The 12,562-nt window shown below is 51.5% G+C and overlaps 1 protein-coding gene across 3 annotated transcripts; it reads left to right on the forward strand.

Annotated features, from left to right (window-relative positions):
- The first annotated feature begins 203 nt into the window (after window positions 1-203).
- Window positions 204-6,500, forward strand: SLC29A1 (solute carrier family 29 member 1 (Augustine blood group)). Of its 3 annotated transcripts, none has more exons than XM_090282506.1 (12): window positions 204-378; window positions 2,287-2,368; window positions 2,490-2,692; window positions 2,795-2,934; window positions 3,244-3,378; window positions 3,465-3,562; window positions 3,705-3,783; window positions 4,234-4,331; window positions 4,548-4,656; window positions 4,859-4,944; window positions 5,325-5,524; window positions 5,899-6,500. In XM_090282506.1, the coding sequence occupies exons 1-12, from the start codon at window positions 350-352 to the stop codon at window positions 6,008-6,010; spliced, it is 1,371 nt and encodes a 456-aa protein (XP_090138632.1). In that variant the 5' UTR covers window positions 204-349; the 3' UTR covers window positions 6,011-6,500. The 3 variants fall into 3 exon arrangements, with proteins under 3 accessions (XP_090138632.1, XP_090138630.1, XP_090138631.1); XM_090282505.1 differs by adding an exon at window positions 635-799 and having other exon boundaries at window positions 316-378; window positions 4,548-4,944; window positions 5,899-5,991; XM_090282504.1 differs by having other exon boundaries at window positions 284-378; window positions 4,548-4,944; window positions 5,899-5,991.
- The last annotated feature ends 6,062 nt before the right edge of the window (window positions 6,501-12,562 follow it).

A 12,562-nucleotide genomic window follows, 5' to 3' on the forward strand; every position in this document is an offset into this window, starting at 1 on the left:
TCTCCACCCTCCGGTTTCCCAGCTTACAAACTGCTTCGCTGCTGGGTAAAAATAGCGGTGGCAGCAGCCAGGCCAGGCCTGCTGCCAGGTGGAGCCTGAGCAGGCAGGGGGGCCCAACGGGACTGGCCAGAGGGGTCAGATTGAGCAGTCCTGAGAGGCAGGGCCAGGAGGGTGTCCTGCTGGACTCTAGGGCTTGCCAGCTCTGTCTGCTGTGCCCCTTCCTACCCCCCAAGAATCTGAAGAGGCCTGTGGGGAAACAGGGCGAGACAAGGCCTCACACTGCTTCTGCCCCAAGCAGACCTCGGAGGAAGAGAGCTGTCAGCCAGGCAAAACCAAGAACGCCGTCACCATGACAACCAGTCACCAGCCTCAGGACAGGTACTGGGCTACCTGGGCTGGGCACCCAGGGGAGTGGAAATGGGTCTCCATGGGGCTGGGCGCCATGTGCTTTGGAATTCGGAGTTGTCACTGCTGACTGGCCTTTCAGCCAGGTAGCCATGAGTCAGGTCTGCATCAAGGGGTGGGGACCATGAATGCCTTGGCGGGTGCTGGCTGGGGTGTCTGTGGGGAGGGCCAGGGTGGGTGGGCGGCAGCCCCTCCCTGGCCTGTCAGTTTTTCCACTGTTGCTCTCCAGCCAGCCAGCAGCTTCTAGCTCCTCCTGCCACCACCATGGGGAGATATTTGGCAGCCCTCCTCATTCTAGAACACATCTGGCAGAACTGCCCCTCCCTCAGAGTTGCTTCTATTTCACATGACCTTGGCCTGCCCCGGTCCTCCCACTTCAGCACCCCTGGAGCCTGTGAGTGCCCTCAAGTTAGACCTGCTCATGTGATCGTGCATATGTGTTTTGGGGGAAGAGGCTGTAGCTTGTTTCAAGTTCTCCGAGGAGTCTAGGAGTCAAGAAAGTTGATGAAGTCATGCCTCAGATCCAAAACTCTTCAACCCACTACCCCTTTCTGCCTGTTGTGTCTCCCTCCTATGCCGAAGGCCACAGAACTAGACCGCTTCTGGCTGTGGGACCTTGGGCACCTAGCTTGATCTCTCTGGGACCATTTCCCACCTGTAAAATAGAGGTGAGGTTTATTTGGATGGGAGAGAATTTAAGGAGACAGTAAGATGAGGCCCTTCCCTCCCTTGTCCCTACTCCCAGGCTGCCTGCCTGCTCCTTCCCAGCCTCACCGCCTCCAGCAACATTCTGAACCCTCCCCATCTCCATCACCTGTTGCACTCACCCAGCCCCGCTCTGGCCCTCCATCATATGTGACCTTGGCTGGGAGTTTCTCTCTTCATCCTGGGCCTCTGAGTCAAGCCTTTAACTATTTCAGGGTGGGTGTATGAGGGAGTTGGGGGGCTGCAGTTGTAATAACTCAGACCTGCCCAGTTGGGGCGCTCACCCTGGCCTTCCCTGTGTAAGGCCAGGCCCTCACTGCCTTGGGCTTTGTCCCTGCCATCTCTGAAGAAAGCGGGTGTTTGCTGTGGGGAAGGTATGGCAGACACATCTGGAGACTACAGTGGGAGGGTCCAGGGCTGCCTGGAGGAAGCTGGTCCATCCCAGGCAGGCCCTGAGATGTAGGGCTTGGGGCCGTGCCCTGGCAAAAGCTGGAGTGACACTTATTTGTACTCTGGGGCCCAGATGACCTCCAGTGGCCGGATAGCCCCTGGCCTACCCTAGGTGGTGTAACCTACAAAGCTGGTTCTGTCTGGGCCAGGAAAAAACAGCTCCTTCATTTCCCAGCTGCCCCAAGGCACCCCGCCTGCCTGCACTACTAGATCCAGAATGGTCTGGGACTTTCTTGACCTCAGAATCCTCTTTGGGGAGCCACACAGGCTCTGCCCAGCCTGCATAATCATTTCCAGCCTGCCTGGCGGGCAGGGGTGGAAGACGCTTGCTGTTTGCTTTCTCACTCACCCTCCACCCCCAGCCTTTATAACAGGATTTCCAAAACTACCTCCGGATGTGTGGGTAACATTGTTTCCCAAGTTTGCAGGGTCCCCTGAGTCTTTGGGGGCTGAGAACCACTGTCTTGTGGCCATGCCCTTCAGCCCTTTGTTCCTGGTTCTCCTCCCTCTGTGGACTCAGCTGGGCCCTTTTCCCTATCCCAGGACACCTCCCCCTCCACATGTACCCTAGGAGGACACAGGCACATGGACACGAACACAGGTGCCCTGTGCCTTGGGATAGCTGGAGAGACAGAAGGTCAGGGAGGGACAGGCTTCCCAGGGTTCATCTGGGAAGGAGGGTGGGGCAGTGGGTCACTTTGCTCCTCTCTCCTTTCTTGTCCCCAGGTACAAAGCCGTCTGGCTTATCTTCTTCATGCTGGGTCTGGGGACACTGCTTCCCTGGAATTTTTTCATGACAGCTACTCAGGTGAACGGGGGGTCATGGGGGACTGGGCTCCAGGGGGTATGTCTACTGGGCTTGCAGGGCCTGGGTCTGTACTCGTGGGCACAAGGGCAGAGGTTCTAACACTCCTCTGCATCCCCCACAGTATTTCACAAACCGCCTGGACCAGTCCCAGAATGTGTCCTTGGTCACTGCTGAACTGAGCAGGGACATCCAGGCGTCGGCCGCCCCCACAGCGCCCTCTCCGGAGCGGAATTTTCTGAGTGCCATCTTCAACAATGTCATGACCTTGTGTGCCATGCTGCCTCTGCTGCTCTTTACCTGCCTCAACTCCTTCTTGCACCAGAGGTGAGTGCCCAGGCCCAGCCTGACCCCTGGCGGACCCCCATGCACCGAAGGCTGAGCCCTGGCCTTCACCACGCCTCTCTGCCACCTCGGCCTCTTCCCCAGGATCCCCCAGTCTGTACGGATCCTAGGCAGCCTGGTGGCCATCCTGCTGGTGTTCCTGATCACTGCTACCTTGGTGAAGGTGCACTTGGATGCCTTGCCCTTCTTCGTCATCACCATGATCAAGATCATGCTCATTAATTGTAAGTGGAGCTGGGAGGGGATCTGGGGCAGAGACCTTTCCACATGCCCCCTTCCTTTAGACACAGCCAACCAGAGAAGAGCCCCTTCCAATCACCCAGAGGAAGTGGGTGCTGTGGGCTTAGAAACCTGAGCAAGAAGGAAACCAGGGCTGGGAGTAGGAGGCAGAGAGAAGGGCCACTGAGCAGCAAGACCCACTATCAGTAAAGCAGGAGTTACAGGAACTGTTTTCCCATGAGCCCCAACTGCCCCCAGTGGAAGTGAGCCCCACCCTGCCCACACCCCTGCTGATGCCCACCGTGTTCCCCCAGCATTTGGTGCCGTCCTGCAGGGCAGCCTGTTTGGCCTGGCTGGCCTCCTGCCTGCCAACTACACGGCCCCCATCATGAGCGGCCAGGGCCTGGCAGGCATCTTCGCCTCAGTGGCCATGATCTGCGCCATCGCCAGTAAGTCCTGCCATCTGTCTGCCTGCCCGGTTTTTGCGGGGCAAAGGGAGTAGAGCCTGTCTCACCACTGACACCCTCCACCCCAGGTGGCTCAGAGCTGTCAGAAAGTGCCTTCGGCTATTTTATCACAGCCTGTGGGGTCATCGTTTTGACCATCATTTGTTACCTGGGACTTCCCCGGCTGGTGAGCAAAGGAGAAAGCGGGGGTTTGGGGCCTGGGGAGTCTAGTACTCCAGACCGCGGGTGTTCTGAGGCTGAAACCTGGGGGAGGGAGGGATTCTGGAGATCCTGCCTCTGAGTCCACCTCCGTCTCCCTTTCTTGATAGGCATTCTACCGCTACTATCAGCAGCTCAAGCTCGAAGGGCCTGGGGAGCAGGAGACCAAGTTGGACCTCATCAGTAAAGGTCTGAATAGCATTAGGAAGCTGGGGTGGAGGATGGCCTCCCTGGCAGGGGGGCAGATGAGCACAGAGGGCAGGAATGGTACACTGTATTTACAGGCAGAGATGAGCCCGAGGCTAGAGGGACCAGGGGTGGGGTCAGGGGGACGATGGGAAATAAGAGCTGGGAAAGCTAAAACAGGGGGAGAGTCTGGATGACCTTAAATATCTGAGGGCTATGGATTCTTGGACAGGGTATAACATGAGCTCGGGCTCCTGGGAGAGGTCAGGACACAGGGACTGGCACTATGAGGATTTAAAGGAAGCCTGGGCTAGATGTTAGGGTGCTTCTGTTCACTGTGTAAGGGTTTGTCCACCCCCAACTAACCCCAGCCCTTTGGGGGAATGGTGTTATTTCCTGTTGCTCTGTCCTTCCTGAAACTTGAATATCCTTCCATAATCTGTCACCCCCCAGGAGAGGAGCCAAAAGCAGGCAAAGAGGAGTCTGGAGTTTCAGCCCCCAACTCTCAGCCCACCAACAAAAGCCACTCAATCCAAGCCATCCTCAAAAATGTGCGTGGGACATGGGTGTCTTGCCCTCTACCCCTGACCCTCTTTCTCTCCTCATTTCTCCCCCACCCACTCACCTCCACACAGTCCATTACATCCCTTTCTTACTGAGACTGACCACTCTCCTGGATTCTTCTACGTGTGTGTGTGTGTGTGTTGGTTTTTTAATGCATAACCACCATGAAGACTAAGGCCTGGGTCTGGGTCCCTTTCCTCCAGATCTTAGTCCCAGCTCTCTCCGTCTGCTTCATCTTCACGGTCACCATTGGGGTGTTTCCTGCTGTTACTGCTGAGGTCAAGTCCAGCGTTGCAGGCAGTAGTGCCTGGGGTAAGGACACCATGGGTTCCCAGGATGGGGATGGGTGGGCTCTAGCAGGACTGGGAGTCAGAGAGAGGAGACCCTGGGCTCTCCTGGTCCACTTGCCCTTCTCTGGGCTAAAAGCATCTTCTCCACTTTACAGCTGGGGACACTTAGTCCGATTGAGGGCCAAGGCTGCTAAATCTACCCACATGTACTCTTCCTTCTCCAGGACGCTACTTCATTCCTGTGTCCTGTTTCTTGACTTTCAATGTCTTCGACTGGCTGGGCCGAAGCCTCACAGCCATAACCATGTGGGTAAGTGGAAGAAGAAGGCACCACTCCCCTATGAGAGGGCAGTCTACCCTGAGGCCCAGAAAGGGCACCAACAAAGTATGGTGACGAGAGGACCGTGCTTTTTAAAAAACCAGGACATTATGTCTAGTTAGGTATACAAGTCCTAAGTGTACAATTTAATGACTATATACACATTCCCCTGTATAATCACCAACTGGGTGTAGAGGAAGAACATTTCCAGCATTCCAGAAGTTTCCACCCTGCTTTCTTCCCATCAGTATCCATAAGGGTAACGAGGTTTTGAAGTTTCAATGCAGATCCCGCGGGGCTCCAGATGCAGCCCTGGGGGCCTGGGTGTGCCCGGGGGGCGGCCCTGCTAAAACACTGCCTGGTCCCCACAGCCTGGGAAGGACAGCCGCTGGCTGCCGAGCCTGGTGCTGGCCCGGCTGGCGTTCGTGCCCCTGCTGCTGCTGTGCAACGTCCACCCCCGCCGACACCTGGCTGTGGTCTTCGAGCACGATGCCTGGTTCATCTTCTTCATGGCCACCTTCGCCTTCTCCAATGGCTACCTCGCCAGTCTCTGTATGTGCTTCGGGCCCAAGTGAGTGTCAGGCAGGCTGTAGCGCTTCAAGCGGGGACACTCAACAAGGGAGAAAGGGCAAAAGGAGACTCCCTGATACTGGAGCTTAAGGTTTCCAGGCTGAGGAAGAAGCTGACCAGGAGGGGCACCTAGATCGAAAGGGTCACGGTGGGGAGTGCAGGGGCAGGGTGCCCAGGCTTCCTTAGTGGGGATATGGGAAGGAGGAGGACGGCCCCCAGGCCATGTTTCCCAAGAGAGAAAAGCCAGATTAGGGTGGGGAAAGTAGGATGGGTTGGTCAGCAGAATTGAGTGCCGAGGCAAGTCTCCCCACCCTGGTGCTCTGGGTGGGGCTGGAGGAGGGGCCATCCTAAGGTAGCCTTGTGTCCCTCCTTTAGAAAAGTGAAGCCGGCTGAGGCGGAGACAGCTGGAGCCATCATGGCCTTCTTTCTGTCTCTGGGCCTGGCGCTGGGAGCTGTCTTCTCCTTTCCGCTCCGGGCAATTGTGTAACCATGGATGGACTGAGGACTCTGCTGGCCACCTGCTCCTGCCCCTTCTTTATCCTTAAGGGATGGGCAGGGTTTGGCTGGGGGTTTTCTCTTCTAGACAAATTCTGCTTTCTCACGGCCTGTGCTGGGCCTGCAGGTCAGAGTCAAGGGAGGGGATGCAGTCTCTGCATATGCTTGGATCCCCCCACACCTGGCTCTGACTGATCCCTTCGTCAGCTGGACAGCAGAGGCTCCTAGGCTAGGAGAATGTGTCTGGACATTTGTGTGCCTGTACCAGGGGTTGCTAGAGGCCAGGACTGTCTGTTCTAAGGTCCAGTCTTACGCTTGCACCCCTCCCTGTGCTTCCTCCCCGAAGCTCTCCCTGCTCCCCCTGCCTTGTGTCTTCCTGTCATGTACCCTGTACAGTTGCCATTTTACTGCCTTTTTTTTTATACTCAACAGAAACCAGGTGCCTTCAGAGGCTCCCTGACTAAATAAACCATTGTATTTTCCTCCATGGCTCTCTGTGTCCTCCAGCCAGGGCTTCATGCCCTGGAGAGGGTAGGGGGATGGCAGCCTGAGTCCAGGAATGAGCATAACCCAGCTGGGTCTTGGCCAGCACCTGGGCTAGGTCCAAGGTTGGGCGGTGGTGGTGGAGGTGGGTTAGTCCTCTTAGCCTCAGAGGAGCTACAGTGTCCTCTGCTGGGGAAACAGAGGAGGGATGGGCCTAGAGCCAGGACATCCAGACTTGACTGAGGCCAAGAAAGGCCATTTTTCTTTGCTGCTTCATTCCTTCTTCCATAAAACTGGGGATGGAGAAAGCACCCACTCAGTTTTTTTGTCTTCACTGTCACCTCCTCCACTCTGTCCTCACTTCTCAGTCCTGGAAATGGAGTTCTGCAAAACTGGCCAGCTCTCTCCGTACAGCCTCCCCCAACCCAGCCCCTGGTTGCACTCCCACACCTCCCAACAGGAACAAGCTGCGCCTGAGGGTTCTGCTCTACCTGGCACTCTGCCCTGACACTGAAGCTCAGGCTTCCTGGGGAACAAGGGGCCTGTGTTCTTGCATTGACTCTTGGCCCTCCCCTTCCCTTTCCAAACTCTGGCCTTGGGAGGGGTGGGATGGTGTGGGACAGTGTGGGACCATGAGAGTATCTCAGTTGTGGGGCCATACCAGTGGGTCCCCTTCTCAAAAATGACTCTTCCTGACAAAGTGGGACCAGAGCTCTGGCCACAGGACCACCTTCCCCACCTCAGTGACCCTGGCCCTCAGCATGTGTTTCAGACTTCCCGGAAGGGCAAGAGGTTTTCCTGCAGAGCCCAGACTGCTCACTGACCCCAGGCCAGCAGATGCTACAGAGTTGGGCTTCATTTCTCAGTCTAACTGCACTGAAGGCTTCAGGTCTCATTAAAGGGTAGTTGGGTGTATCATTGTATGGGACACTGGAGTCCATGTACTCCAGTCAAACCACAGTACATACTTGAGGTTGGTGGGAAACAAGGTATTTCTTTCCTATCAGGTTCAAAAGGGAGGAGCTCCCCAAGCAATTGCAGTGAGTTGGGCAAAATAAACCTATGTTGTCCCCCTCAGTCCTTCCTGACTTCCCCATCGTACCCAAACCTGAGTGTCCTATTGGGCTTCCTCCTCAGCACCATCAGCCCTTCAGGGACCCCATGTTTTCCTTCCCTGGGCCTCTTCACCACCTCCTGCCTGGCCTTTCACGACTTCTGTCCAGCCTCCTTCAAACCCATCCCATGTGTGGCTGCAGGATAATCTAAAAACAAGTTTAGTTATACACTGGTCCCTCTCCTTGGAGTGTCCAAGCATTTTCAGATCTTCCACCACCAGCAGCAGCAACAGTCAGTTTACGTAATTCCTTCCCCCTCTGCACCTCAGAACTTTTGTAACTTTGCAACACATCTTTTATCATGTGCTTATATTACTCCAGCTACCAGACTGTCACGTTTTTCAGGTTAGAGTCTATTCTATTCATGTGTTGACTCTAAGGCAGCAGAGCAGTACCTGGCTCCCGGAGATACTCAAAAAAAGGCTTCATGCATCTGCTTGTTCCTCCCACAGTCTTCACACGCCTGACTCCAGCTGTGTGGCAGCACACATATTTTTTTAAAGAATTTATATTTTAGAGAAGGGAGGGAGAAAGAGGGAGAGAAACATCAATGTGTGGTTGCATACCCTCAAGTGGGGGTCTGGCCCACAACCCAGGCATGTGCCCTGACTGGGAATTGAACCAGTGACCCTTTGGTTCGCAGGCTGACGCTCAATCCACTGAGCTACAGCAGCCAGGGCTTTTTTTTTTTTTTAAGATTTTATTATGTCGAGGGAGAAGGAGAGAGGGAAACATCGATCTGTTGCCTCACATGTGCCCTGACTGGGGACTGAACCCAGGAATCATACTGGGGAACCACGCTGGTCAGGGCAAGCACTCATTTCACTGCCTGTGCCTATGGGATGGAGACGGGCAGTAAAGAGGCTACTTAAGCCCAGCAATGGTTTGAAGGAGGAAAAGACCTTTACATTAGTCATCCTTTCTGTACTTAACATCGATGTTGAAGAAAATTACTAGAATATTTTTCCAAAAATACTGTCTCAGGTTCCTCCCAGAAGGGCAGGAAATTTTCTAATGTAAGTGACAAAAAGTTTGTAGTGTCACTCATTTCCATTCTCCTGACCTGTTTTCACCTGAAAAATGGAGAATTAGAAAAGCAGCTTCCAGGTCTCCTGCCTGCTCAACTGCAGTGATAGTTCTGGCCACAAGTGGGCACTCTGCACACAACACCCACTGTGGGACTTCCCTCATCACTTTTCCTCCTCACACCAGGCTTCCTGTAAGATGGGGAGGTCTGAGCCTGAGAATCTGCCAGGTGTCCCTAGTTTTGCCATGACTTGGGCTGGCCATCACCTTACGTGTGACATTTCTGCACAACGTATCAGTCTATTCAGCTGCTGTCCTCCCTCCGGTGGTTGCCATTGCAACACAAATTTTCCTCTAGTTGAATCTTAATACGGTGAATTGTTGGGGATTTAAACTTGAAAGCTAAGAGTCCCAGTAAAATGAGCAGTCAGTCTCAAGTATAACTGATAAGTGTATTTATGTATCTTTAAAATTTGTGTTTTATTTATTGATTTGAGAGAAAAATGGAGAGAGAGAAACCGATTTGTTCCACTTATTTATGCATCCATTGGTTGCTTATATGTGCCCTGACCGGAGACTGAACCTGCAACCTTGGTGTATCAGGACAACGCTCAACCCAACTGAGCTACCTGGCTGTGTGCATTCTTTGAGGTGAATATGGAAAGAGGATGGTGAGGGCAGTATAATGAGGACGGGGTGGCTTGAGAGAAAAACAATTACTGGGAACATAAATTAGTGGAATGTTAAACTATGATTAGTGATTCAAAAGGGATGTGAGCAGAGACATTCAATCACTATACAGCAAGCCCTGCTCTCTGGCCAGCAGACCCTGCCCAAAACAATCTTGAGACTGGAAGAGTGGTGGTCTGAGGGAGGTCAGCTGCCAGCTGATCTGACAGGAAGGCCAGGTTGGCAGTGAGACCCATCTGGTTCCTGGAGCAAGCTGGCAGTGAGTGTAGTGATGGACACTTTAGACAGGCAGACCTCATTCTCCCCGACCCCTCAATCCATCAATAGGCTCCTCTGTCTCCACATGACCTGGCTTACTATGTGGGTCCCCTCTGCGAGAGGATGTGCTCACTCAGAGCTCAGCCTTGGCTGTCCTGGTGCTCCCTTTCAATGAGCCAGTTGGCATTCTGGCTCCAGACTGCAGGGCAAGTGCTAAATGAGTCGGCAGGACCCCACAAAGTGGGAGCATCTGCCCATGACAGCTGCCTTCTCCCAGGCCTTTCTATGGAGTTTTGGGGTGGTTTGGATTCAGAGCCTAGGATTCCATCTAAGGCCTGCCAGGTACCAGCTGTGGGGCCCTGGACAAATCACTCATCCTCTATAAACCAGTTCATTGATTATTATTATTATTATTATTTTATTTATTTTTAAGAGGGAGAGGAAGGGAAGGAGACAGGGAGAGAAACATCAATGTGTGAGAGAAACCGAGGGAGTTCTGTCCTACCAAGTGAGGCCATCTGCATCTGACCCCTGGCTAGGGAAACCAGATTGGTGTCATGAGGCCCACTCCACTGATCCTTAGGTCTGAGTGACCTTGAGCCAGGCACTTTCCATCTCGGAGACACTCATCTGTAAAGCAGAGGTAGTAACACTTGCCCTGCCTACCTCTCCAGTTGAGAAACTCCTCTGAGATAATGAATAATAACTCTGTCTCCCTCTGATACACATACACATGCAGTGAAGGGGATGGAAAGATACCAGGCCTCATGTGATCATGTGGCACCATAAAGTAGGCTTGCTGCACCTTCCTTTCCTGTCTCCAAACATTCCAGAGAGTCATCTTCTCTTTTCACATCCCCAGGGATATCAAGCGTCCTAGAATCCTGAACTCCCATGTCATCCTTCACAGGTGAAACCAGCCAAGTACTCCATGATACCTAATCTCAGTCCCTCCCGGTAGCACTTCCAGTCCCTAATCCGGGTGCAGGTGGCCAGGCAGGTGCTGGGCCCAGTGAATGACCCGGAAATCCAGTCAATTTAGACCTGCACATTGAGGAGTGACTTGTGCCTGGGGCTGAACAGGCAGCAGGTAAAACAGTTAAGTAGGTCAGGGATGTCTGTGGTGCCACCACCCTCCCTGCCTATATAATCTGCTCTGGGCTAAACCAATTTGGGATTAAGTTTTACTTTCTTCATCAAAGGAGGTCTGGAACACTGAACAACACCCAGAACAAAAACACACCTGTGGGCATGATGGCAGAAAGAGGACAGACATTTCTGGGTTGGCTGATGATGGCAGGTAGGTGGGGCTAAGTTACACCCCTTAGACCACTGATACTATGCCCTTGGAGAGTCCAGGCACAGTCATATGTGTATTAATAGTGCACGTACCAGATTTACAATTCCAGAATGGCTTAGACCACAATTTCCAGCCTCACCACACTCCCTTGAGTGACTTGATTCTTGCCCATGACTTTAGCCATCAGCCTCTGCCTCCTGGACATCTCTTCTCAAACATGCCTAAAACAGACTTCCTGACCCCTCCAACCTAGAGCTGTACTCTTCCCCTCCGCATTCTATCATTCTATCCCAGAAAAGATGTACACCATGCCTCTTCCTCACCCTGTCCATCTCCCCAACTTCAGCCTCTCCTTTCTCCAAGCTGTCCCATGGAGTCTCTAGGTGGTTTTCTGTTTGTATGTTTTGAACAACTTAATTATCTGGCTTGACTTAATAGATTTTACACATTTAGAACTTTTCCCAACAATATGTATTTTTCTCAAGCATGCATGAAGCATTTATGTTAGCCACATTCTAGGTTATAAAAGAAGTCTCAAATACAAAATATGCACACCACATTGTATGTCTACAACACAGTTAAAAAATAGTATTTTTAAAATAATTGGAAATTCCCAGCCTGAGAAGTAGCAGGGGGCCTCTGCCTAGGCTGAGTCTCTGTGTTCCCTCCAAGACCTCTCTAAGCTTTAGCTAGGTCAGAGGTCTATAAAAGTGTAAAACACTTTCAAATGATCAAAGAAGATAACACATAGAGAATCAGAAAATTCTTAAAACTGAATTATAATAGAAACTATATATTATAACTTGTGGGATATAGTTAAAATAGTATTTGAGAAATCTGTAGCCTCAATTCTTTATATTGGAAAAGGGAAAAGTCTGAGATGTAATGTATTAAGTATTGAAGTTAAAAAAATAGAAAAAGAACAACAGGATTGATCCAAAGAAAGTAGAAATAATGATATAGAAAATTTAAAAATAAAGTAAAAGTAAATTCCCGTACAAGAATAAGCTAAAGGAGTTTATTACCACCAAACCAGTATTACAAGAAATCTTGCCTAGCTGGTGTGGCTCAGTGGATTGAGTGCCAGCCTGCAAACCAAAGGGTTGCCAGTTCAGTTCCCATTCAGGGCACATGACCAGGTTGCACATCAGGTCCCCAGTTGGGGGCATGTGAGAGGCAACCACACATTGATGTTTCTCTCCTTCTCTTTCTCCCTCCCTTTCTATCTCTTTAAAAATAAAATCTTTTTTTAAAAAGGAAATCTTCAAGGAACTTCTTTAAGAACAGGAAAAAAGATTTTAAAATATAAGTAATAAAATGGCAATGACTACATAGCTATCAAGAATAACTTTAAATGTAAATGGATTAGATGCTCTAACCAAAAGGTGGCTGAATGGGTAAGAAAACAAGACCCTTACATATGCTGCCTACAAGAGACCCATTTCAGATCAAAAACACACATACAGAGACTGAAAATAAAGAGATGGAAAAACATATATCATGAAAATGAAAATGAAAAAAAGCTGGGATATCAAGACTTATATCAAACAAAATAGACTTTAAAACAAAAGCTCTAACAAGAGACAAGGACTTAGCAATTCCACTTCTAGGTATTTATCCGAGGAAACCCAAAACACTAACTTAAAAAGACATATACATCCCTGTGTTCATT

The sequence above is a fragment of the Furipterus horrens genome, unplaced genomic scaffold (genome assembly GCF_987537825.1).
Source record: "Furipterus horrens unplaced genomic scaffold, mFurHor1.1.pri manual_scaffold_6, whole genome shotgun sequence".
In the NCBI taxonomy this organism is placed as follows: domain Eukaryota; kingdom Metazoa; phylum Chordata; class Mammalia; order Chiroptera; family Furipteridae; genus Furipterus; species Furipterus horrens.

Excerpts from the sequence above, each read along its gene's own strand:
- SLC29A1 (XM_090282504.1), top strand. The coding sequence starts at position 350 with ATGACAACCAGTCACCAGCCTCAGGACAG. Across the intron at positions 2,369-2,489 it reads TTTTCATGACAGCTACTCAG|TATTTCACAAACCGCCTGGA; the intron begins GTGAACGGGGGG and ends CATCCCCCACAG. Across the intron at positions 3,379-3,464 it reads CATGATCTGCGCCATCGCCA|GTGGCTCAGAGCTGTCAGAA; the intron begins GTAAGTCCTGCC and ends CCTCCACCCCAG.